Source organism: Manihot esculenta, chromosome 9 (genome assembly GCF_001659605.2).
Source record: "Manihot esculenta cultivar AM560-2 chromosome 9, M.esculenta_v8, whole genome shotgun sequence".
NCBI classification, from domain to species: Eukaryota; Viridiplantae; Streptophyta; class Magnoliopsida; order Malpighiales; family Euphorbiaceae; genus Manihot; species Manihot esculenta.
The window spans coordinates 3358249-3383578 of record NC_035169.2 but is presented as its reverse complement, the minus strand read 5'-3'; the positions used below and the strand labels follow the sequence as shown (position 1 = coordinate 3383578).

At 30.0% G+C, this 25330-nt stretch overlaps 3 protein-coding genes across 14 annotated transcripts; 2 read left to right on the top strand and 1 right to left on the bottom strand.

Moving 5' to 3' along the window:
- Nucleotides 1-1868: 1868 nt before the first annotated feature.
- Nucleotides 1869-7582, top strand: LOC110623520 (peptide chain release factor PrfB3, chloroplastic). Of its 3 annotated transcripts, none has more exons than XM_021768496.2 (6): nucleotides 1869-2194; nucleotides 3098-3315; nucleotides 4860-5060; nucleotides 5764-5985; nucleotides 7002-7176; nucleotides 7282-7582. In XM_021768496.2, exons 1-6 carry the CDS (start codon nucleotides 2032-2034, stop codon nucleotides 7560-7562), a joined length of 1260 nt encoding a protein of 419 aa, XP_021624188.1. In that variant the 5' UTR covers nucleotides 1869-2031; the 3' UTR covers nucleotides 7563-7582. The 3 variants fall into 3 exon arrangements, with proteins under 3 accessions (XP_021624188.1, XP_021624192.1, XP_021624191.1); XM_021768500.2 differs by having other exon boundaries at nucleotides 2089-2194; nucleotides 3121-3315; XM_021768499.2 differs by having other exon boundaries at nucleotides 2089-2194; nucleotides 3118-3315.
- A 412-nt stretch (nucleotides 7583-7994) lies between these two features.
- LOC110623521 (probable WRKY transcription factor 30) lies at nucleotides 7995-9341 on the bottom strand. The gene is made up of 2 exons (XM_021768501.2): nucleotides 9019-9341; nucleotides 7995-8640 (listed from the first exon to the last, which is right to left on the bottom strand). Exons 1-2 carry the CDS (start codon nucleotides 9162-9164, stop codon nucleotides 8046-8048), a joined length of 741 nt encoding a protein of 246 aa, XP_021624193.1. The 5' UTR covers nucleotides 9165-9341; the 3' UTR covers nucleotides 7995-8045.
- Nucleotides 9342-12215: 2874 nt separating this feature from the next.
- LOC110622226 (folylpolyglutamate synthase) lies at nucleotides 12216-21760 on the top strand. Of its 10 annotated transcripts, none has more exons than XM_021766667.2 (17): nucleotides 12217-12367; nucleotides 13546-13731; nucleotides 13908-14119; nucleotides 14468-14533; nucleotides 14952-15061; nucleotides 16261-16321; nucleotides 16417-16500; nucleotides 17474-17530; nucleotides 17745-17805; nucleotides 18049-18095; nucleotides 18249-18326; nucleotides 18681-18839; nucleotides 19213-19560; nucleotides 19657-19735; nucleotides 19939-20094; nucleotides 20653-20852; nucleotides 21581-21760. In XM_021766667.2, exons 2-17 carry the CDS (start codon nucleotides 13551-13553, stop codon nucleotides 21638-21640), a joined length of 1959 nt encoding a protein of 652 aa, XP_021622359.1. In that variant the 5' UTR covers nucleotides 12217-12367; nucleotides 13546-13550; the 3' UTR covers nucleotides 21641-21760. The 10 variants fall into 10 exon arrangements, 9 of the variants coding, with proteins under 9 accessions (XP_021622360.1, XP_021622359.1, XP_021622357.1 ...); XM_021766665.2 differs by having other exon boundaries at nucleotides 19210-19560; XM_021766666.2 differs by having other exon boundaries at nucleotides 12240-12367; nucleotides 13543-13731; nucleotides 19210-19560.
- The last annotated feature ends 3570 nt before the right edge of the window (nucleotides 21761-25330 follow it).

Sequence of the window (25330 nt, the reverse complement as noted above, 5' to 3'; positions counted from 1 at the left end):
TTTTTTTTTTTTTTTGTGTGTAGAGAAAGAAATCTCTAGCAAAGCAAATTTTGTTATTATCCATGGAAGTCTTGTTTCAATCTGAAAAGATCATCAGAATTCAAAATGTTTTGTTAATAGAACTCATAATGTTATGAAGGGCTGTGTTTATCTGAATGATAGTGCTAAGAAATTCTACTACAGGGCTAGAATGTCATCAGATTTGAAACTACCAAGGATGTATGTATTGTGTTATCTTTTGAGTTTTGTCTGTTCATACTCAAAAAGAGATGTAAGAGTTCGAATATTGGAATCCTTAGTAATTTGCAAGATCTTTTATCCATATTCTTAAGCCCACTGAACTGTGCAGGGGGAACTACTTTCTGGTCATTCATTAATCTTTTTAAGTTGAGCAATTTCTTGTCAACTGTGTTTACAGCTGTTTGGAAACTATATTCTTACAGAAATCTATTTGAATTGATTTTCTTTTTAAAATATTTCTTATGTTTTGATACATAATAACTGATTGAACTCAATTATTTTAATAATAATAATAATGAACTTTACTATTTTTAACTATTATTTTGATGCGATCTTAAATACCTGAAAAATATATTTTAAATTTCAATGGGCAAATACTAATTTTATCGGCAGAAAAAGGTGGTTTTTAACTAACCTTTCACAAGTGATTGGTGCACTATTTTCTTTTTTAGGTGCACCAGTGCATATTGTCATTTTTATTTTTAGTCCCTGTAATTTAGTTTCTACTAGTATTGTGCTTCCAAGAAAACTAGGGTTTCTACTATAAGAATTTTGTTTAGGGCATTCTCACTAAAAACATAATTTGTTTTTATCAAAAATGATATTTAATTGAATTATTATTTTTAATTCAAAGTTAATGCGAATGTGAACGTTCATTTTAAATACCGTTGATCTATAGTTTAGATGGTGAAATTTCGACTACCTTTAATTCAATTATTTTATAATCATATAAAAATTTATTTTTTTAATTTATAAAATTATTATTTTAAAAAAATTATATATAATTTTATAATAATTTATTTAATTTTTTTCAGTAAAAGAAAGTTAAATGTTTCATTTCATCCGTCAACTTATAAACATGTTTAATTTATTATATTTTAATATTTTATTTAAATTAGTATAATTTTTTTAATTTGAATTGAATTTAGCTAAAAATTAATTTTTTTAGAATTAAATTTATTGACTTTCTTGATAATTTTCATTCTGTTATTTTAAATTGAAATTTATAAGTTAATTTAGACAAAAGCTAAAAATAGATTAAACTTTCGTTTATTTCGTGAAAATAATTTATGTATAAAAATAATTTTTTAATGAAATTTATATTTTAAAAAATAATTTATTTTTCATTATTTAATTATATGTAAAAAATATGTTATTATTGAGATATATGCATATAAAATTTGGTTATATTAAACTAAAAAAATATTTATCTAAAAAATATTTTTTATGAAATAAATATAGCTTAAATTGAATAATGCTGATGATTAAATTGAGATTAAATCTCTATTTATTCGTAAAAAATAATTTTTAATTAAAAATATTTTTTATGAAAAAAAATACTTTGTATGGAAAATAATTTGTAACAAAATAAATTATTTTTCATTATAATTAAAAAAAGTAAATTATATTAATAGATTTATACATAGTAGCGTTAATGAGATTATATATAAAAAATAAAGTTAATTTCTTTAAAAATTATTTAATTTTTAATAAAAATATTTATTATAAAAAATATTTACTATTAGCTAATTTTTTAAATAATTCAAAATAGAGAAAAAGGAAAAAAGATATTAAGTATTATAAATTTCCCCAAAGTCCAGCCACCCAAAAAAATTATGAGCAACCTCAGGTACCCAGACGCCAAGTTTTGCAAGGAGGGAGAATTTCAGGATAAGGCAGCAGAGCATAGGAGAGGAAAGCCACAGCATTCCCACATATCAACGGCTAATTCTCGTCGCAAATTGCATTTCAGATTCTCGCATCCTCTCTGCACTTCTTGAAGAGAAGAAAATGCTGGCAGAATCTGCATTTCTAAGTAGAGCAGCTTCTATTTGCTTAAAGTGGCAATCTTCGACAAGAAACACCAATAAATCCCATGCTAAGCTCCTTGTATACTCGAGAATTCGCCCTTCTCATTCCATGGATGACGAGAACGAGGTCTACAAACAACTGGGTATGTTTTCTTTTTGCCTTTTGCCTTCCTCTGTATGCTTGCATGTATAAACACTTGTTTCTTTTTGCCTTTTTCTGTTTGAGGAGTAGTTATTGCCATATTGGGAGTTTGATTTTGATATGAGTTTATAGTTGTAGCTTAACTGAGATGGGTTTTTAATTTTTGGTTAAGATGCCAACTGTTCGTCAATGATTCTCAGTTAGTTTCTTTGCTGACCGGTTGGTTCCTTAGAAAGCTAAAGGTAACTGGAAAGAAAATTGTTAGAACTTTTTCGTCTAATTTAAGTCCATCTTTGACTTGCTTTTTCACTGGAGTACCTTTAGAATTGCCTTCTCTACTGCAAGTTAACTTTGTAAATTGAATGTCTGAAAATACAAGGGAAGTATGTGAAAAAGCATTAAAACTAGTCTGTAAAAATTGTCGCCTTTATTTAATTGTGTATAAGCAAAATAGTTGTTGCTCTCGTTAAGCAGATTTTTTTTGAATGATTTTAGATAGAATAGTGCAGGAGGCTAAAGTTTTAATGTCTTTTCATTAGCATAAGCTTGAGCATGCCATGGAAATTTGGATTGAACTAGCTTCTTATACATGGTACCATAGCCTAACCATCAATATGTTTCTACACTTCTGAAAAATTTCCTCCTTTCTGTTGCAAATGGTGCTTTTTTATATTAGCATAGGAGAAACACAAAAGGGAACTTGAAAGCATGCTGTTAAGGCACATGTTCTACTTTAGTATATCATTGACCTTAACAGATAATTGTGGCTCATTAGTCATGTGAAATCTTATAACAGTAGATTATGTAAGGAGCCTGTATTATGACTCTGCGACACCTTTGTACATTCTACAGCCCTACTTTGCACTTCTAACTTCTAGTCGAGAGTTGTGGTGAATTTACTTAGGTTTCTTTTCATTGAAAAAGAAGATTGAAGATGCTGTTCTCCGAGCTGAGATGTCAGCACCAACAGCACTAGAGCTGGAGGAAGTGAGACGGATCAAGCAGGAAGAAATAATGCGTGGCTGCAACCTCTGGGATGACCCTGCTAAATCCAATGAAATTCTTGGCAGATTTGCTGATAGTGCTAAGGCAATTGATGCCCTCAAAGACCTAAAATATAAGGTGAAGTTCTACAGTAATATTTTTCTTAAGGTTTATCAAAAGAATTATGTTACCTTTTCAGAGGGGAAAATTATGAGGGCAGCCCATTGTTGGCTGCATGAGCCATGGGGACTCAAACATCAAAGGATATTAATAATCTATCCATTATGAAGTATTATAGTGTTTCTCTCTCCCAAATTCATGAACATCTAGGATTCATGTGGAAAACATTGCCTTCCAATTGCCAACCAATCTATGAAGTGACCTACCTCTACTTCTGAGGAGTACTTCATTTGATTTAAACACATGATTGATTGATTATGTTTTCCAACGTTTACTTGATGGCCCATTGGACAAAATAATCCAAATCTTTTTAAAAAGTCACTTTATATTCTAAGCTTTATTTATTGAACTATGAAACCAGATTTTTGACATTGCGTCACAATTTTAGCCTTGAGCTTAAATCAATTTTGACCAAAACTAATTTTTGCCATCTGTCATTCCATGTGGCTTTTTGTATTATTTTTTAAATAACTAAAATTTCCACCTAAGCAAAGCCTAAACCATGGTTCACCCTTAGTTTATTCCTCTTGAATCCCCAAATTGAATTCCTATCCCTAATTGTACGAAATCTCTAATTCTCTAAATCTTACATTTCTCGGTGATATTTACCACTACCAAAGGAGAATGGGTATGGTTGATGCCAGCCATCATGTTGGTAACACAGGGTTAGGTGGAAGAATTTATGTGTCATAGATAGGGATAAAGCCCATCAATTTACTGTTGGGAATTCCTTCGTGGAGCTGAATGGATTAAGAGAGTTGGAGCTCCTGTTTTGCTCAGATTGTGAGGCTGAGGACATTCTTTTCATTTTTTATCTTTGGTTTGAAGAAAGGAAAAAGTGCCCTGGTCACATGGGGAAATGGAGAGAAAAAAAGTTAATTTCTATGATTATAGAGAAATATAAGGTTCAAAGAGTTAGAGATTTCACGCAATTAGGGATAGGGATTTAATTTGAGATTTAGGAGGAATTAACTAAGAGTTAACCATGCTTTAAACTTTACTCATGGAAATTCTAGTATTTAAGAGATAATATAAAAAGGCCACATAAGATGACAGGTGGTCAAAATTGATTTAAGCCAATGGTTAAAATTGTGACCAATGTCAAATATTTGGCTTTATTGTTCAAGAAATAAACATTAGGATATAAATGTAATTGTTTGAAAAGGTTTGGATTATTCTGTCCAATGGACCTTACCTGACCATTGTTAATCTTATCAAAATTATAACCTATAGCAGAGCAAGATGTTTACCTTTCAGGAGGCCAACCAAAATAGGAATCTATATGTTCTGTCTTCTTTTCTTCCATGTATGTCATGTTTCTAGCTGATTTCTTATAATAATTGCTTGATCACAAAAATTCAGTTATTGATTATGATGATTCAAAGAAATTATGATATTTGAACCTTCTTTTTGATTAGGAAGAAGCACAACAAAACCCCCATAGACTATATTATAATCACTTCATTTAGGCAAAAATACAAATACTTCATTTATTTCTTTAGGTTGAAGAGGCAAAACTGATCTCACAGTTGGCAGAGGTGGAAGGCATCAATTATCAACTTTTTAAGCAAGCATATAGCGCATCTTTAGATGTGAACAAATTCTTGGATCAGTATGAGATGGTGAAGCTTCTTAAGGGGCCATATGATGCAGAGGGAGCATGTGTAATCATTAAAGCTGGACCCGGAGGCCTTAATGCTGAGGTTTGTTTCTCATTATTTTCCATATAAATTTAACATAAAAAGCATTAAAAGATTTTAACTTCTTACTCTATAAGATGAAATGTGATGTGCCTTTAAGTTTCAAGACATCATTGTGCACTTTTATTGAAACAAATATTGATCAACAAAATCAAGTGCCCCCACATTCTGATCCAGGAAAATTTATTATGTGCATGTGTTTTTGTTCTTGCTTGATGGCATTATTGGTTGGAAATGTCATTTCACTCATATGATATGTCATCCTTTTTTTAAATAATTGAGGAAATTTTGTGTTATTTTAACAAGTATCAGTTATTCCTGGTCAAGGGTGTTTGGTAATTATGGAATTGGTTTTAACACCAGTAGGACCATTTTAGCTTGCTATTTCTCTCCACTCTTGGGATAATTAATAATATAATATAATTATGCAATGGCTTTAAAGAGTTGATCTCTATTTGTAGATTATTTTGGGACTTTCAGGAATTTCTATGCAATTCTTCTTTAATCACATATTCCAAAAGTTATGATGTTCCGAATTCAAACTGTTAACATTTTCCCCTCATTTCCTCTTTCCAGTATTAATAGGCTCAGACCATGTCCAACTTTAGAGAGCTTGATGCCTTGATTGCATTACTCATAATAACCTGTATGATTTACCATCCATTCTTGCTCTATCTAATGTAGTATGGCAAATTTCCTTGAATAGAAATGGGCAGAAGATCTTCTGAACATGTATATCAAATGGGCCAAAAAGCTGGGCTACAAAAGCAGGCTAGTTGAGAATCATCCTTCTGTGACTGGATATGGCGGTATCCAGATGGTAACTATTGAGTTTGAATTTGAGCATGCATATGGCTATCTCTCAGGAGAGAGAGGCATTCATCACATGATAAATTCTCAAAATGGGTCTGTTGCTGTTCAGTATGAGGTAAGCAACTGAATTTCTTCATGTACTTAAATTCATGAAAGCATAGGCTAGAAGCATTTATTACCTTGATTAGAAGAATTCCTGATTGTTGAGTTCCTAATATGAGTTAATATTTTTCAATTGACTTGTGAAAATGGGGTTTGTTTGGCAAAATTCATTCGCAAGAAAAGAATTTAAATAAATCTTTACACAATCATGCATGCTTTCTATTTCTTTTGAAATGAAAACTTTTTTATGTTAAGGAATTGAATTTTTTTCATTCCAAACATGAGAATTAACCAAAAAGAAAAAGAAAAATCAATTGAATTGAATTCTTACAAACTTATTGAATTCTATAGAGGGGATGAATTATTTTTGTCAAGTTTGTCATTACTGTAATAAAGCTAAAAATTAAAACCACAATTTATTTATTTGTCACTTGGAAGTCATTGTTTTTAATTCCTTTTGAAAATGAATTGATGACAAAAGCTGATAGCTAAATCCATATCACTATTCCAGACCTGTAAGCTTTGAATAGCTATGGTTCTACTGTCTCTGAATTTCAGCATTCTCTCTTCAAGGCAAGGCATGCCAAATAAAAACAATTAAATGAAGGCCGAGTAGGAGTATCCTTGCTACATGGTCATCTGCAAAAAACTCCTTAGGTTGAAATTTTCATCTCCTTGATTCGAAATTACTTAGTATGAAGTTAATGTAAAAGGGGAGAACTCATGACCGAGTTTACGAGTGAGAAATGATTATTGAGTACATGTTTCTCTCTCTCTCTCTCTCTCTCTCTCCCCTGTAGGTACTTCATATAATCTCTATCCACATTTTTGTTCAAGTTTTGTCATCATAATACAAAAAGAGGGTAGTGTGGGTTTGCAGCACTTGCTTGCTTGCTCATTGACCTTTTCTTTGATCTTGTTTGGGCATAGGCCCATAGGATAAAATTTTTATCCTTGGATATATCGTTTTTATGGTGAGATCAACATCTCTTCTAACCATCTTTTGTTCAAAACTGGAAATTGTTACAGAATAGCTCAGCATGTGTGGATGTTGTTCCTCTTTTTCTTGGAACGTTTTCTAACCTTCAAATCAATGATAAGGATTTGGTTATAACATCCTCATTGCTTAAAGAGGAAAGAAACCGAATGAAACCGACAATTTGCATTCAGCATATACCTACTGGCATCAGTGTCCAGTCCTCAAGTAAGTCTCAGGAAATTTACTTCTTTTTTTTTGTGGCAAAATTTTAGTGTGTACAACCCTAAGTAACTTGCATGAAAGCGTGGAAATATATCGTGCACTTTGCAGGTGAAAGGAGCCATTTTGCAAATAAGATAAAGGCCCTTAACCGTTTGAAGGCTAAGCTCCTTGTGATTGCAGAGGAGCAAAAGATTTCTGATATAAGTAGCATCAATAAAGACACCTTTGTGGATATTTGCCATAAAGAGACACGGAAGTACGTGTCTCACCCTTACAAACTAGTGCAAGATGTAAAAACTGGCATCAAACTGCCAGACCTAAAATCTATTTTGGATGGAAATATTGAACCTCTTGTTGAAGCTCATATTAAAATCAGACATACAGAATAAGATAATATTGATTTCATATATGTATATTTTAGCTATCATGTGATTTTGGAAATACCACAGTTTCCCGGTTGTTCAATTGTTTCTCAGGCAGCAGTGTACCCATTATGTGAATCATCTGGGTTATGTTTCTTTTCTTGTTCTCCTAAAATGTTATTAAGTGGAGAGCAGAAGATAATATAAGAATCAAAGAGGGATCATCATAATCCTTTTACTGATGGTATTGCTTGTCGAAACAAGGTTTGAAAGCAATTGGCTCGTCAAAACCATTGGGTATTCTCTTGTTTGTAAGCCACTAGATCTTGTTTAACTAAGCTTATTAATTAAGATTCACCATTGGCTCATGGAAATTTTCTTTCTTAGTAGAAACTCTTTGTATTGCATTCAGATATAACATTTGATTGGTGGGCTATCATCCTAATGCCTCATGTAATATTACCATTAAAAGCTCGAAGCTCTATGTAGAAAATACTGCACATACATGTATCAACGATGAAAGCAAAATCCAGCATCAAAATCAATAGGCTCAGCTCCAGAACTCATGCCAGAACTTTTAGAAGTAGATGAGGAATACTCTGTAGAGCCATAATCAGAACTCATGCTAGCTTCAGCTGATACAAATGATCTTAAATCCTTCCCCAAATTAAGTTCTACAGATGAATAACTGTTGTCTGGTCCAACCGAAGCCTCTTCTGCAGATTCTTGGTTTGAGCTGAGATGATTCTTTTTACCAGATATCTTAGAATTTGCAGTAGCCATATAAGATGCAAAAGAATCAGATCGAGTAATGTTCACAGAACGTCTATGAATAGGATCAATCGTGGGTAACTTAAGATTCAAATTCAAATCACATCCTGTGGTGTTTCTCTGAATCTTAGGTCTGTCGAAACAGAGTTGAATGTCCTCCTCCTTCCAAGGATTAGGATCTGTTGTGACGATTTCTGCATCCTTGGGAGTGAAGCTGCAGGAATGATGGCCAAAGTATGTTGTGCGAAAATTTGATGGATCCTCTGCAATTCTCTGAACTTGTTTTGTTGCTAAGCAACCTTGATCGTACTTGTGGGTACACCTAAAGTAATTCCTGTCACAAACAAAGGGGGAACTAGCTAAGTTATTGTGTGTTTTTTATTTGGAAGAATTCCTATTTAATCTCTACAGCATTGATTTCAAAGTTTTGATTTTTATTTTTCTCGACTTTTGCCATTAATGTGATAAACACTTTTTCATGAGTTTTACCATTGAATTTTCGTTCCGGAGTTCTTTACCATATTAAGAAAGCGTTTGGATTAGAGGTTTTAAGGAGCTGTAGGAGCTTTCGTATCCGCTTTATGATGTAAAAGAAAAGAGTAATATTTTATTGAAAACTATTTTTGAAGCATAGTTTTAATGAAATAGTTTTATGATCTCATCATAACGATACTAGATGATTGTTGGGATGAAAGGGGAAAAAGATTTATACCTGGGATATCGACAATTGAGGATGATTCTTTGCCCATATTTTCTCCACGAATAGCCATCATCTATGAAGAAAGGCGATTCTCTTATCCACGACAATGAGCGATTGAGCTTCACAGATCCACGAGAACTGTTGACGGAATGAGCCATTATCTACTGCATAAGATTTGAGGATGAGAATTTGAAGTGGCGGCCGCCGCTAAGATCCCTGAGCTTCAACCAGGTCTCGCATTTTCTTGCTTGATTTTTGTACTAGTATACTGTGAAAGAGGAGGCCATGTTTTTGTAATTTAGGAGAAGGTTGCCTGGAAAAGAGACCGAAGGTTAGAAGGAAGAGAGTCACAAACTACAACACCCTTCCAATTCCACCGAATATTATTGCCACATTATAATTTTTTTGAAAAAAAATTATTATATAATTCTTATACTATAAAATTATTAATTCATCACCCTATTTTGAAAAATATATTAAAATATTTTAAATTTTATAAATTTTATTAATTAATTTTTTTATAATCATTAAATATTTTATAATAAATTTATTAATTAATCTTTTTGTATTTAGAATATTTTAGATATGAAATAATAATTGATGTTGTTCACTATGTATTGTAAAATAAAAGAGAAAATAAAATAAATTAGTTGGACAATTTCTCTTAATTTTGAATAAATAATTAAATTTTCTATAAAGAATAACATATCTTTTTATGTAGATTATAAATTTTTTTATATAGATTAGAGTTTGAATATTGTTAGGAATGAATAGAGTTTGAATATTATTAGGAATGTGTGCGAGGATATAATTATATGGATATAAAATTTTATATAAAATATAATAAAATAAAATAAAAAATTTTATATGAAATATAGTATAAAATTTTATTAGATAAGATAATATTTTAATATAAATAATATTTTATTGTGAGGTCTATTTGTAAGAATGTGATGCTATTTGAATTTTTAAATTTAATATATTTTAATATTATTTATATTAATAATTATGAAAATAAAACAATACGTTGTCTTTATAAAAGAAAAAAAAAAAAAAAAAGCAATAGGTGGCCACATGCATGCCCGCCATTCATGCAGTGTAAATGGATTAAATATAATTCGAGAATTTTTTTTTTTTTTTTTTAAATCAAGTCGTCGTTTTTTGACCAAAAGAATTTTCATGTGCTCATTCTTTTTTCTTTTTAATTTATTAATATTAATATATTATTATATTACAATTTTTTTTAATCAATGTGATTTAGTCGTCTTATTCACATTTATATTTTATTATTTACAGCCACCACCTTGCCTAAATTTTATAATGCAACTCAAATTAGGGTATATTCAATTCAGAAAATACATGCAAGTCACCAATAAAATTCACACTAAAAATAAAAATATAAATACTTTAAGACATTATTTCATTTTTTTTTTTTTACTTTGATAGAGGCTTGACTAATAAATTGAATAATAACCGGTTGGATATATACTGCAAGAGGTAGTTATTTCTTTTCTCGTTAATGGAGGGCCAATAATTTTCTAGAAAAGCAGTAATTTAATTACATAATGAGAAATAACTTATTTTTCTTTCATTAAAAGCAGAAGTATTTTCAACTTTTTAGGAATTTAAGTAAAAATACAACCAAATAAATATAATTTTAAAATTTTTTGAGAACTTAAAGTTTTCCAATTGATTTATCCCAATCAAATAAGACCTAAAATAAATAAATGTATAGACTTAAAATTTCAACATCTTTATTTTCTCGTTAAAAGATAGAATAAAACTGAATCGAATCAAAATAAATAATAAATTAAATTAAAATTTTAAATTAATTTAATTTAATAAATTTTTTTATAATCGAATATTGCTCACTGACGATAGATAAAAAATAAAATAAATATAATGTCATCGTATAGTTGATTAAAAAATGGTTATAAAATTATTAATTTATGTAAGTATATATGGACAGCTACTGTAATTATGTTAATTAATTTAGATAATTTTTCTCCTTTTACATTTAAAAATTAATTATAAACAAAAATTAAAAAAATTATTCGTATTATTGATCTCTTAATTTAACAAATGGATGATATCATCAAATTAATATTGATTTCACAAACCCTAAGAATTAGTTTCCATTACAATTGCTTTTGCCTTTAAATTTGGTATGTAAAAGCAATTTGAAAAATATTTTATTATTTCAGCACTCCAAAGGCTAAATTTTATCAAATTTAATTGTAAATTATTTTTAATTTATTTAATTTATATTTTAAAAAATAGATAAATTATACTTTAATTTACAAATTTTAATATAATTAATAAATCAATTTCTATAATTTTAAATTGAATATTTCAATCCTTATATATATATATATATATATATATATATATGCCCATTTCTTATCATTAAGAGAGTGAAAATATTTTTAAAAATATTAAAAAATTAAAATTGCATCTATTTTTTTCATTTATTAAAATTTAAATATTTCATTTTTTATTTTTCATTTAAAAAATTTCAAATTCCTATTATTTTTTATCCACATGGTTACATTCACTTAATTTTTAACATTTTTTTCCTTTAATTTTAATTTATTAAAATATTTTAATATATGATGATTTTAAAACTTTTAAAAATTATATTTTCAATTTTTTTAAAAAAATTTATGACTGCAATAATTTTTAAATGATATCAAATAACTTTTAAATAGATTATAGATTTTTATAAAAAATATTTTAAAATAAAATTATATTTTTAGAGTTTAACCACCAATTTTAAATTAATATTTGGAAAAACTGTGATTTTAAATATACTGAATATAAAAAAATTTAAGAATTTAATTTTAAAAATATAGAAAATAATATATTAATTATATTAAAATTAATAAAAATAAAATATAATTTATTTAAAATAAAATATTTTACTGATATTGTAAAAATTTAAATATTTATGATAATATTTTAAATATTTAGATGAACGGATAATAAAAAACTTTAAACATTTGAATTTAAAAGTAAATAATTAAATTTATTAATTATATTAAAATTTAGAAATTAAAAAGTATAATTTATCAAAAAAAAATTTCTAAAATTGCAGCATTTATAGTGATAGCAAAGCAACATTTGGAGTCCATGAAACCCTAAATAAGAAATTATTATCACGTGGAGCACACTCCTAATTTCTATCATTTTTTTAGAAGCAAGTACTCTAAGCAACCGGCTACAAATATTTTGAAAGTAATAAGTGGACATGAGAGCCCATTGTCCCTCCCGCAGAAGCAGGAGACAGGTCTTCCGAGAGACCAAAGGAACAAGTGCAGCTGCAAATCCAACTCCTAAGATACTCAAGACTATGGCTATCCCTGTAAGTCTAAGTTTCTCATTCTCCTTTCTTTCTATTTTCATATATGCATGGTAAATATGGTTTCTTGGTTTTTTCTCTAGTTTCTTTCCAAGTGTTGTTAGTGGCTTTTCTTTGTTGCCTGGCAAGAAAATTTGAGAAAAGGAGAGAAACGAGTTCTGGGTATATGTTCTTTCTTTGTCTGGTAACAGAAAGCAATGACCTTTATTCTTCTGAATCTAATTTAGCTGTTTATTTATTATTTTTTCTTGCACTGGAGGGAGGGAATGGTGAGAATTCAATTTTTTTTCATTGTGAATTGGGCTCTTTACTATATTAGCCGGAAATTTTTTGTGTTTTTGCTTCATCTGGTGTTTGGGGAGTTTGTGATTCTAAGCATTCAAAACTCGAAATAGAAGTGGTATCTATGTTTATAGTTTTAGTACATGATTGGTATAACATAATTGAATGCAGCTAATGTAATGAAATGAATTGTTAGTTCATTGTTCTGTTGAACCTTCATTTGTTTTGCAGCAAAAAACTTTCCTGGAAAATATTATCTAAGAAAATAACTTATTTTATATTGTTTAGCAGCAATGTTAAAAAAATAAATGATATTAATAAATTTATGTATAGAAGTTTTGTGGTATTAAAAAGATTCTCAAAGAAGGAAAATGGCTTCCTTTCTTTGAAAATAGTAAGTAATTTTCCTTAAAAATGACCTAACTTTTAAGAAAATATTTTCTGTTGACTAATGTTTTTGAGTGCCCCAAATGTTAGGAAAAGCAGAAAATGTTTTTCTGAAAATATTTTCTACGAAATAAAGGGAGCTTGAATTTGTATTTGATTACATTCTATTAGATTCAATTACATCCTATCAAGCATGCACTCAGTGCCAAAGTCTATAAGTTGTATTATCTGATATGAGGATTGGATAGTAATGAACTGGGGGCATGGAATTTGATTTTCGATCGTGGAAAATGAGAGGATTTATTTGTCCCACTGATTGAGTTGGACATTGTCCTGCTACTAAGTTGTAGCTACCTTCTAGGAAATCTCCATTGTCCCTAAGGAGTTATAGAGCTGCCATTGGTCAAGTCTGTTTTTGATAGTCAGATACTTAAATAAAGATGTAAACTTGAGTAGATATTACAGTGCTTAAAGATCATTGTACTTCCAACCGACTCCTGTTTTTCTAGCAGGGTTGATGTTTTCTATGTTCGTTTATACAAACAATTATTTGAAGTGTGGGATAGTTAGAGTTTCACACTTCCATGAGAGAGAATATAAATTTTCTACCAGAGCTCCATGCAAGTATTCTTTCCAGCCAGCTTTTGTGGGTACCCATGATCTGATTGATCGCAGGAAACTCCATTTCCAAGCAAGAGGTAAAATCACAGTTACATACTTTATATTTTCAAAATTGAATACTCGAACGATAAATACTATAACTAAAGGAACTTTAAAACAAAGTATGATCACATGAAGTGGCCCTAGTGTTGATTCAGCACATGAAAGGTTTAGTATGAGTTTTCAAACTTTCTCTGATAGTTTCACATTTCAGGTTCTAAGTATCACAAGATGTCATCTCAAGTCATGGAAAAAACAGAAAGCAATGTGGCTGTCGAAGATTCTTTGCGGGACCTTCCTCTTTCAAATTCTTATGAAACTGCTATGGAAGCACTCTCCTCCCTTATTACACGTCAGAAACGTGGAACCCCCTCATCTGTTGGTGGAAAATATGGAAAATTTGACAGGATGCAGATGTATCTTAAGGTAACATTAACATTCTTGTGCTTTGCAAAGGAAATATAAGCTAGGGGCAATAATATTTTGTTCTGTACTGTAAAGTGATGGTTCTTTACTTTTTACAATATTTTGATTACCTGTTTCCTTTTTCTGTTGGTTGAATTATTATGCTTGATTAGTTTTATTTATTATTATTGTGTATGGGATTCAAGTGCTCCTTTTGTTTTGAACATCTACTATGGACCTGTTTCTTGGTCATATCAGGGGAAAATGCTTTTAAAAGTTTCTTATTGGTAATACCCAGCAGCTAGGCAAATTATTTAACTTTGTTGTTCTGTTGTCTTGAATGAAATTGACTGATTTGTTTCTTCACAGATACTCAACTTGGAAGAGCATATACCTGAGCTCAAGATTATCCATGTTGCTGGAACAAAAGGGAAGGTACAGTCCCAGTTTAAAATGTGTTCTTAATAAATTGACCAGATTGTAGACAATAGTTTCCATCCTGCTGGCATTGTCATTTGAATCTTACTGTAAAGTGTGGAACAGATCAAATTTCTTTTTTGTTTTTTAGCGTGTCCCATATAGTTACGTTTCTAAAATATTTTTTGATGTCACATGAGATGCTGTTGGAAATAGGTGCAGTTCCACTTCATTAATTGGATGCTGTACACACATGAGGAAAAAGAGCAGAAAACATGAATATAAGTTTCACTGCTTTTACCCATGTTTATGCTATCAGATTTTGATCTGAGGCTTATATATTGTTAAATGTGTATTAAAAATTAAAAATGTAATGATATTTGGTAGCACTCATTCTTTAATATAGTTTGTTCTTCTTTTGATGGTTTTATTTCAGGGTTCAACGTGTGCATTCTGTGAAGCTATTTTACGGGAATGTGGCTTTCGAACAGGACTCTTTACTTCCCCTCACCTAATTGATGTGAGAGAAAGATTCCGTATAGATGGGTTAGTGTTTGAATTCATAATCCCCCTCACTCTTGCCGAGAACAAAACTAGAAAACAGAAGAACAAGAAAAATTCTAATCTATTACTTTCGTGCTAGACTACAAACCATGATCATGAGTTTTACAATAACAACAAAAATAGTTCTCTAAAGTACTGGTGAGATGGAAGACAAATTTGTGATCTTTAATTGCCATGTTAATTGACTGGTTATTTTGATGATTATTAGGCCATCAAATGCTTGTCAAACTTTTCCAGTTATATTAGAGGCAATAGAAGCTTCTTCTTTTTGGAATCATGGATTTAAATTGCAGTCATGGTCTTGATTCCAACCATGGTAAGATGTGATGGAATCAGGGTGTGAAGCCCGTAACCTAATTTAACTGTCTATTGCAAAATACAGTAAAGTAATAGTATCACATTATCAATAGAATCAACTAAACTTAAGAAATCTAACATTTTTACAGCATAAACTATCAGTTTTGACAAACTTTGTAAGTATTAGTACCAATAAAGAGCCCAAGAAAATAAGAAGATTACCCCTTCCTGTATGCTTTTCTTCTTGATCCCTAGTAAAATGTGGAATTACTTTCAAATGGGTTGAAGAAAGAAAAAGAAAAGGCAGCTGAAATTAGCCTTTTGCCTGGAAGAAATTAGTCTTCATAGCTCGAATTGCAGTTTCTCCAGCTGCCTGCTAAAATCTCTTTCTATTTGGTAATGGCACTTACATTTAGTGTAATTACCAAATAACAGCCGTTACTGTTATATAACCGTGGTAATGGCCATTACCAAAACAAAAGAAATATGCATGTTAATTTTGGGTAATGGGGATAGTGGTACACATACCCATAAAAACATTTAACAGCTGCTATGTCCATTACCATATCCATATTTGGTACATCTTGTGATATCACACCAGTAATTTTCCACTTCAAATGTTTTTGACTTTTTTCTGCTGTCAAATGGGAGTGAAATTTTGGGTTTTATAGAATTGTCAAAAGCAACTTTTTATGTAGGTGTCCTTCCTATGGGGAGCTGCAATTGTAGTCTTTTGAGATGTATGGAATTTTAGTCCATCATATGAATCTGATTCCAGATAGGATTTTGGGTAGCTGTTCGTTATCTAAACTATTTTTATTGGTCAATTTAATTGTTTTTCTTTGTTATTGATTCATGTCTCTGACTATGAATTGCTTTTGCAGATTTGACATATCTGAAGATAAATTTTTATTGCACTTTTGGGACTGTTGGAATCAGTTGAAGGTTCCATTTTGTGCCTTTAATTATTCTCAATAATTAAGCTATTTATGCAAATTTTAAATGGTAGTGCCTACTACTTAATTCTGGAAAATTTTCAGGAACATGTAAGTGATGACCTGCCGATGCCCCCACTATTTCAGTTCCTCACAGTCTTAGCATTCAAAATATTTGTCTGTGAAAAGGTTGGTTGAGGAATCTTTAGCTTGCAAAATGACGTCAATAATAAGTTTTGTCATTTTTAGTTGAAACATCAAGTGGTAGCATTACGAGTCTTGTCGCCTTTCTCTTTGCATTTGCTTTTCATCCCGACTAAAAGAACAAGACTTCAACAATTGTAGGATATCTGTTTATATTGACAAGTGCCAAGAACATTATCTACTATAACTAATTCATAGAATCAGGCTAGCTATGAGGATTTTTTTCTGGTGAAACATACAGTGGAGCAGTTGAAAGTTTATATGACTGGATTGACTTCTAAAATTCTCATTTTTAGATACAGTAGTATGCTCTTTATGTCAGAACTTTGAAACTCTAGATCTGCTTAACAATTAGTTTGTCCCCTTCAAAGAGTTTTTCCCCTCTGACTTTGGCTTTCCATTTGTCAACATTTTCCATCTCCCTAGCCATATAACATCATGTCCTGAAGTATTTTGTTATCTGTCAATGTGTTACTGCCCCCCCCCCCCACCCCCAATCTGTGCTTCTGCATCCATGTGTGTTTGTGTGTCTTGCATATCATCTACCAGCACAGAACTCTGTGTCAAATGTAGTTGTCTCTCTTATGATATCTATTTGTTTGTTGCTAAGTAGCCATTGCCATTGTTCTTGTATAGGAGAAAAAAGACCTCCTTTTGGTAAAAACAATAATAAAAAACCTATTTTGATTCTGTAATTTGTCCATAATCTTATTACTTGTGATCATACATTTTGCAATTGTAAATTATTAATCAGTGTCATAGCTAATTGTTGCAATTCTTGTTAATGCTTACTGGCAATATCACTCATTGCTATCATTTATGTGAATACATGTCCATGCTACATTTTTGTTCTCGAATGCAAAATTTTTTTGAACCTTAAACAATGTCTTGCCTATCTCTGACTAAGCAGTAAGTGGTCCTTATGAGGCTTTTATTCTGCTTTCCTTTTTTGTTTCAGGTAGATGTTGCCATAATTGAAGTTGGTCTTGGAGGAAAAAGGGATTCAACAAATGTGGTATGCTCTCTTCCTGGATTCAAATATATTGACTATTATAGAGCTTATACCAATTATTGGCCCTTGGCATTTACTTCAACGAAATGTGTGATAGCAGAGAAACTTCTTATTTTATAAAGGTTTTCTTTATGAAGATTGTAAAATGAAATAGATAGTAAGTGCATGGTCAATGGTCAGTGGTTAATAATCTAGTTTTGTTTATAAATTATTGCAGATTAAAGAGCCTGTTGTCTGTGGCATTACACCATTGGGGATGGATCATACAGAAGTTTTGGGTATGCCATATTTTCATATCTTATCCTTCTCATTCTCATTTCTTCTTTTATTTGTAGATGCACATTTATGTTAATGTTGTCATTTTTTGTTTTATTTGCTGGATTAGGGCTTAATGCAAATTATGAAAATACCTTATGCATTTTTCTTTTGCTTTCCATTTATGTACATTATAAGTTGAATAGCACTTACAGAAAGGGGTAAATTATTTCTTAAAACAACACAGTTACTGTACTTTTCTGCAGGTAATACACTTGGATGTATTGCTTCACACAAGGCAGGAATTTTCAAGGTATAGAACTCATATGTGAGAAGCTAAAACTACTAAGAATGTGATTTTCATTGATGAAGGTTATTTATAGCATTATTTCTGTTTTGACCATTCTAAATGTAATGTATTCATTTTCAAGTATTTTCTAAATTGATGTCTTCACTGCTCCTGAAGCCCCAAGTTCCTGCATTTACGGTACACCAACTTTCTGAAGCAATGGATGTTCTTCATGAGAAGGCCCATGAATTAGCGGTAACCTCTGGTGTTATATATTGAATCTTAATGTGTGATTTTGCTGCTGAATAACATTGTGATTCAATTGATTCATTGTTGGCTAATCATGATATATGCTTTTGAAGACTATCCCAGAAAAAGCCCTGTTATCAACTCTTGTATGTCCATGTCGTTTTAATTTTCATTACATCAAAATAAGATGAGTGGAAATTCATTTTATGCTATCTTATATCCGTGTCTTCATTCTTTAACTATTATGTTTTAGAAATTGGTTAATGGAACTTCTAAGTTGTCATGTTTGCTTGAGTACTTGCCAATAGACTCATGAATTGCAAGTGACATTGTTGATTGATTTATTTATATTGATTGCAGGTACCCTTAAAAGTAGTGGAACCTCTTGACCATAAAAAGTTGGAGGGATCAAAGCTTAGCTTGTCTGGTGATCATCAATTCACTAATGCCGCTCTTGCTGTTTCCCTATGTAAATGTTGGCTTCAAAGAACTGGAAACTGGGAAAAGATATTCCAAAATGTTGGGTTCACTCAGCTATTTATCATTCATCAAATGAAGTCATTGTGAATCTATTTGCTAGTTATTTGTCGTAATTTCGCTAGATTACATAGATGTACTTGCATATCCATTTATGTAACCATATGTTTTATGCATCTGTATGTGTTCATGAACACTAGCAAATGTGTTAATATCAACTGAGTGGCATGTATTTTATATCTTATTTTCTCCTGCTGCATCTAATAGATCTTATGATGCAATGAGATCACAGATCCATTTATTCTACTATTTTTTTCCCATGTTTATTGGCGGCAGTATCTATCTTTTTCCACAGTTTCCATATGCTGGTTTACAATAACTATTCACAGTTTGACTTCGTTGAATGTAATAGCAGGATAACCCGGAATCTAATATGCCAGAGGCATTCCTTAGAGGTCTTACAACAGCGCATCTTTATGGTAGGGCTCAAGTTGTCCATGATTCTTCTTCAAATTGCCACTTTGGCTCAGCACCAGCGGACAATTCTTCTGGAGATCTGATTTTCTACTTGGATGGAGCTCACAGTCCAGAAAGCATGGAGGTTTGTGCCAAATGGTTCTCTAGTGCTGTTCAAGAAAGCAAGCAATTACCAAACCTATCATCATCTTCTCATGATGTTGAAAGTATGAAGGAAGTTTGGGGCAACGGTTATATCCAAAGTGAAAGAGGCAACACTAATGAGTCTAACAAAATATCAAAGAAGGTGAAATTCGTTATAGTCACTGAGGTTTAGATTACAGGCGCCAAGTTCTTAGCCTTTTTATGTGTCATCTAATATATTAGGGTTTATGCCTTGTAGATTCTTTTATTCAATTGCATGGAGGTTAGAGATCCTCAAATTTTGCTTCCACAGCTAGTGAGTACCTGTGCTTCCTCAGGTAATTGCTGCTTTGGAGATTGTTTGTTCAAGAGTTATATTATCCTACCTTTCTTCACGAAATTTTCCTTCTCTATGTAAACACTGTATTACGAAATTTTTTCTTACGAGGAATGACATCCAACATGCAGTTGTCTTTCTTTTATGCTTCTGTTTGCACAGAAGTTTCTGCACAGATATGAGACTTGATATGATCATTGCCAGGTACCTACTTTTCAAAGGCCATATTTGTCCCGAGCATTTCAACATACAACAAGGTTACTTCTGGCACCTCAGCCATTCCTTCAGGAATCTCTAACCAGGATTTGTCGTGGCAATTCAGCCTGCAGAGGCTTTGGGAGAAGATAATCCATGGCATAGGTACTCTAATTTTTTATGAAGCTTGCATATTTTATTCCTTCTTTATACTAGAGCCTAGAGTCCCTTGTTTGCTTCCTCTTTTGTTTGTAAATATTGGTCATTGCTAATAAACTCCATTATTTATTATAAGCTATATAGAAAATCCTTTCTAAGCATGAAGATCATGCTAAACGCGATTATTATCATCATCTCTCTCCCGTTGCATTTCGTATGAATATAAATTAAGGTAAAGATCAATAAATAAAAGAGAGATTTGAAGGGAGGGAGCTATATGTGACAGCATTTTTAGCTGTTACAATGTAGCAGTCTGACATAATATTGCTCCTTTTTCCCTTCTAATCATAACTTTTATCAACTACATCAAATTTAGCTGTAAAGGTGAACTTGTTTCATATGCTGTCACAACAACATCTGACAAAAGGAGATGAATTCAGCAATTCCTAAATCTTTTTCTCTTTATTCATTTGAATTATACAATGATAAATTGTTGTTGGGCCATTCTTAGTCCCAATGCATTACAAGTGATGGGCAGTACTGAAACTTTATTGTTACATGCAGAAGGAGATGTTGTACTTGACGAAAGCTCCAAGTTGGACAGTGCAGAGACCTTACCACCGCGTGAATTCCTTTACGAGGATGCTTCTCGTTGCAGTCCTGCAGATGGAAATTTGGCTTGCAGTTCTGTCATTTCTTCACTCCCTCTGACAATAAAATGGTTGAGGGATTGTGTTAGAGAAAATCCTACGCTAAGAATTCGAGTAAGATTGCCCACTTAGAATTACTTACGATAAGAAGTTGAGTTACAGAATGAATAGCTATTTGCAAAATTTTATCAATGCATTTAATAGCTACTTGCAAAAGTTTCAAATATTAACTTTTTTCAAAATCAGCTTCTGACATACGAACATTTTCTCTAATAATTGCTATTAGCAACAACAATGCCAAGCATTTGACATGCTCTTAGTTTTCATATTAACTTGGAAAATGGGTTTTCATCACTTTTTTTTTTTGGATAACCAAAATTTTATAAAAATGATCTAACTTCGTGGATTTTTCAGTTTATTATTTTTCACAGTTCTTAGAAAGTAAATGGGTTTGGATGAAAATGATGTGGAAGTGGACATGTGTAACACCTAAACTTAGTGGGTTCTCAATCCCAAATCGCGGGATTACCGGAAAAAATAGCTTTATAGAATAATCAGCTCATAATTTGGTTAACTATTTTGGATTAAGTGGATGCCGATCCACCTGAGTTATCTGAGTTAAAAAATTATGCGAAGCGAGTACGTTTACGAGGAATGAACTACCGTTGGATTCAAGAGTCCGGTTAAGGGTCCGGTTTTAACTTAGCAATTGTACCGCATAATTCCCGTGACAAAAAGAAATTCTCTTGCTGATTTTTGTTCCCAACTCTTTTCCTTTGACGCATATGATAAATAGTTTCTTTTGCAGACAATTGTGCTAACCATGCACTATATAATTGCAGGTGCTTGTCACTGGATCATTGCATCTTGTTGGTGATGTTCTAAAGCTATTAAAGAGATGAATCAGATGATATTAACTAAAAAGCTTTCCAAATTGTTCTTGCATTCTTTAACACATTGATTTTAGCCCTCATTTTCCAAGTAGCCAAGGTATATCATGTAACTTGATGCTTGGCTAAAATTGTTCAAGTACCGGTCATGGTTTGTGTTTTTTGAAAAAGTTACATGTGTTGTAATTGTTTTAGAATTTATTCATGGAATGTCCAATTTGATTTTCCAATCACCTTTGAATTCAAACATGATACCACCTTGTATTTCTAATGCAATTAATCTTTGATGTTACTAATTTGGCCATTAAAGTAGGGTAAAACACTCACAGTTTTAATCCGGTGGTAAGTGAATCTGAGTAAATTTGAGAGGTCTCATGTTCTATTCTCTCAATTTTCAATCTCTATTTAAAAAAAAGAATAAGAAATTAATTTAACTTATTTTTTAAAATATTTTATATTAATAATTTTTATTTTAAAATAATAATAATTTTATAAAAATATTTAAATTCTAATGCTTAAATATAAAATAAAATATATATTATATATTAAATTAATTATTTATAGAAATAAATTTGATTTAAGTAATAAGTATTTAATATATATGATCCCACTAGAATAAAATTATCTTAGGGAATTTTAGTGTAATAGGAAGTAGAATGTAGTTGCTTTATATGCATAATCTGAGTGCTTTCTTTAGGTGGCAGAAGAAGACTGCTCTGCTTCTCCAATGATTCAAAGCTCAGACTTTAGAACATTCAAAGCAAAATTATTACAGCAGGCTAATGTTATCAGAAAGTTCTTTTTTTTTAATGATTGGGTAGGAAATTTTATTGTCGGAAGAATATTTTTCGCCAAAAATATTAAAATATTTTTTTTATAATTAATTTTAATTTTAAGATTTTATTGTCTGATTAGTAATAATTAGGAGTTAGTAATATTTTGTTCAAATTGAAAAAATTAATTAAATTGAATTAATTTAAAATTTTAATTTAATTTTTTATTCATCTTAATTCGGCTCGATTCGATTTTTAATTTTAAAAATTTCAATTATTTTAATTTAATTTCAAAAGAATTGAAAAATCAAATTCAACTAAATCTATTAGCTATAATAATATATTATTTTCAATAATATAATAAAATTATATAATATTATAATTAAAATATTTTAATTAAATTTTAAAATATTAAAAAATAAAATATAAAAAATAAAAAATTTATTAAAAATTTAAATTGATCAACTGAATTAAATTGAATGAGATCGATTTAGTTTTATTTGATTTTTAATCAAAATCAACTCAAATTTTATAAATATTAAATTTTTAATTTTTAATTTATTCTATTAGTAATAACCATCGTATATAATTATTATTACCCTATTTTACTACTACCCATTATTTTTCGGATTATCTTTCTAATTTAAGCGCCAGTCGTTGTGGCAGCCAATCCAACTTCTGCTTTTAATTCTCTCTTTCACGTCCAAGAATTGATTGGAATTTAAATTAATGCCTAACAAAATGGACTAAAAGGTAATTGAAATGAAAATTCAAACTAACTAATATATTTTTTAAAATAGAAAAATTAAATAATTAATGATAAATTATACTTTAATTTTTAAATTTTAATATAATTAACTAATTAATCATTATATTTTTAAAATCGATAACTTAAATCTCTTTATAATCAGTCCGTTTAAATTAGAAGTCTCTCAATCTATTTTTACTGTTAAAATTATAAAAATATCTTTATTATCCTTTTTAAATGAATAAATTATATTTAAATTCTTGAATTTTAATATAATTAATAGATTGGTCACTATATTTTTTAAATCGTACACCTAAATTTTTTTATAATCAGTCCGTCTTCAACTATTATAATTTATAAAAGAACACTTAAATACTTATTAACTTTTATCTGTAATATCTCATTTAACTAATTTTTAACAATTTTTATTCTTCAATACTTACAATTTCAAAATTTTTAAAAAATATTAATAATTTCAATTATTTTTAAGTATTATCAAGTAACTTTTAAATAGATTATAAACTTTTATAAAAAGTATTTTAGAAATAAATCGTACTTTTAAAAAAAATTTAACTATCTACTAATTTTAAACTAATGTATATAATAGACAGAATAACTCTACTTTTAAACGAATTAAATATAGAGAACTAAAGATTTAATTTTAAAATTACAAGGACTAATCCGTCAATTACACTAAAATTTAAAGACTAAAGTGTAGTTTATACAATATAAAATTCTCCCATGTTTAAAATGATTTAAGTGTTCATAAAATATTTTAGACATTTGAAATATTTATTTACAAGATTGATTAATATAATTATGGATGGAATAAATTTCAATTTGAATAAAATGATTATACTGTGATTTAAGTATTTGATTTTAAAAATATAAGAATTGATCCATTAATTATCTTAAAATTTAAGAATTAAAATGTAATTTCTCCAATAATTAATTTCATTAAATTAAAAGGTTTTAAGTTTGTAATTTTTGGTCAGATGATAAAAGATGATGATGATTTCTATGCTATACTTCCCCTATGAGGAGTCTCTTTGTTTTTCCACTTTGTTTTCCTTCCCCTAGGTTATGTCCAAATGCTATTTGCCTAATTGGCTTGTTATTTCCTTGATGTTGAAATTTTATAGGTTTTGTCTCATGCAAGCCCTTCAAATTTTCTAATTTTACTTGTTCAGTTCTCATTTTTAATTTTTGTGCTATTAGGCCCATAAATTTTTAAATTTAAGGACACTGACAATTTATTTAATACATAAATAAAATTTATATACATATTAGAGATTTATATTTTTCTTAAAAGATAAATGATGACGGCCTGAATACCATATAATTGGGTTCAATAGAGTCCAAATACGAGCAGGACTTGAACGAATCCGGAGCAATCTTGCTCAAAATGTCCATCAGCCTTTATAGAAAGATAGATTCTATAATATTTGGGATGTGTTTGAGTAGTGGACGAAGATAAGGACGCAGCACGTCCATACAAGCTAACTGTGTGTGAATGTGGCAAATTGGTAATAAAAATAAGAAAAAAAATTACTTTTTAGTATCTTAAATTTAACGTAATTAATACTTCTGTCCATCTATTTTGGCGATCCAACACTTAAGTCTCTCACTCTCTCTTCCGTCCAAATTCGTATTCCTTCCGTCCATTTAAACTGTTTGGTCAAAGAGTCAAAGGTAAGAGATGATAATTTTTTCTAAAAATACCTTCTCTTACTGTGAAATCCCTATTGTTTTTCTTTTTCATGTTTTCTCCAATTGTAGAAAGGGTAAGAAGAAGAAGAAGAAGCATTTGGGTTTGAGTTTGGGTTTGGGTTTAATGAAGGTTAATTTTGTCAATTCACGTGTTCCAAACGGTTATTTTGGAGGGAAGGACTACGTATTTGGATACAAAATAAAATAAGGGACTTAAGTATTGGGTCGCCAAAATAAAGGGACAGAAGAATTAATTATGTTAAATCTCAGAGATTAAAAAATAATTTTTTCTAAAAATAAAAATACAGTACGTACATACAAATTATGTGAATATAATAAATAAGGACGGAAAATAATAATTACATACTAAAAAAAATATATATATATATATATATGAATAAAAAGAAGGAAAATAACATCAAACTCATTAAAATTCGCCTATATTTAAACTCATTTTCGAATCTCGAATAT

Bases quoted from the DNA above. Each gene is read 5' to 3' on its own strand.
- LOC110623520 (XM_021768496.2), top strand. From the start codon at position 2,032: ATGCTGGCAGAATCTGCATTTCTAAGTAGAGCAGCTTCTATTTGCTTA. The intron at 3,316-4,859 runs GTGAAGTTCTAC...TTATTTCTTTAG, and splicing joins TCAAAGACCTAAAATATAAG to GTTGAAGAGGCAAAACTGAT. The intron at 5,061-5,763 runs GTTTGTTTCTCA...TTCCTTGAATAG, and splicing joins CCGGAGGCCTTAATGCTGAG to AAATGGGCAGAAGATCTTCT.
- LOC110623521 (XM_021768501.2), bottom strand. From the start codon at position 9,164: ATGGCTCATTCCGTCAACAGTTCTCGTGGATCTGTGAAGCTCAATCGC. The intron at 8,641-9,018 runs GTATAAATCTTT...TGTTTGTGACAG, and splicing joins CTCAATTGTCGATATCCCAG to GAATTACTTTAGGTGTACCC.
- LOC110622226 (XM_021766665.2), top strand. From the start codon at position 13,551: ATGTTTTCTATGTTCGTTTATACAAACAATTATTTGAAGTGTGGGATA. The intron at 14,534-14,951 runs GTACAGTCCCAG...GTTTTATTTCAG, and splicing joins TTGCTGGAACAAAAGGGAAG to GGTTCAACGTGTGCATTCTG. The intron at 15,062-16,260 runs GTTAGTGTTTGA...TTGCTTTTGCAG, and splicing joins GAAAGATTCCGTATAGATGG to ATTTGACATATCTGAAGATA.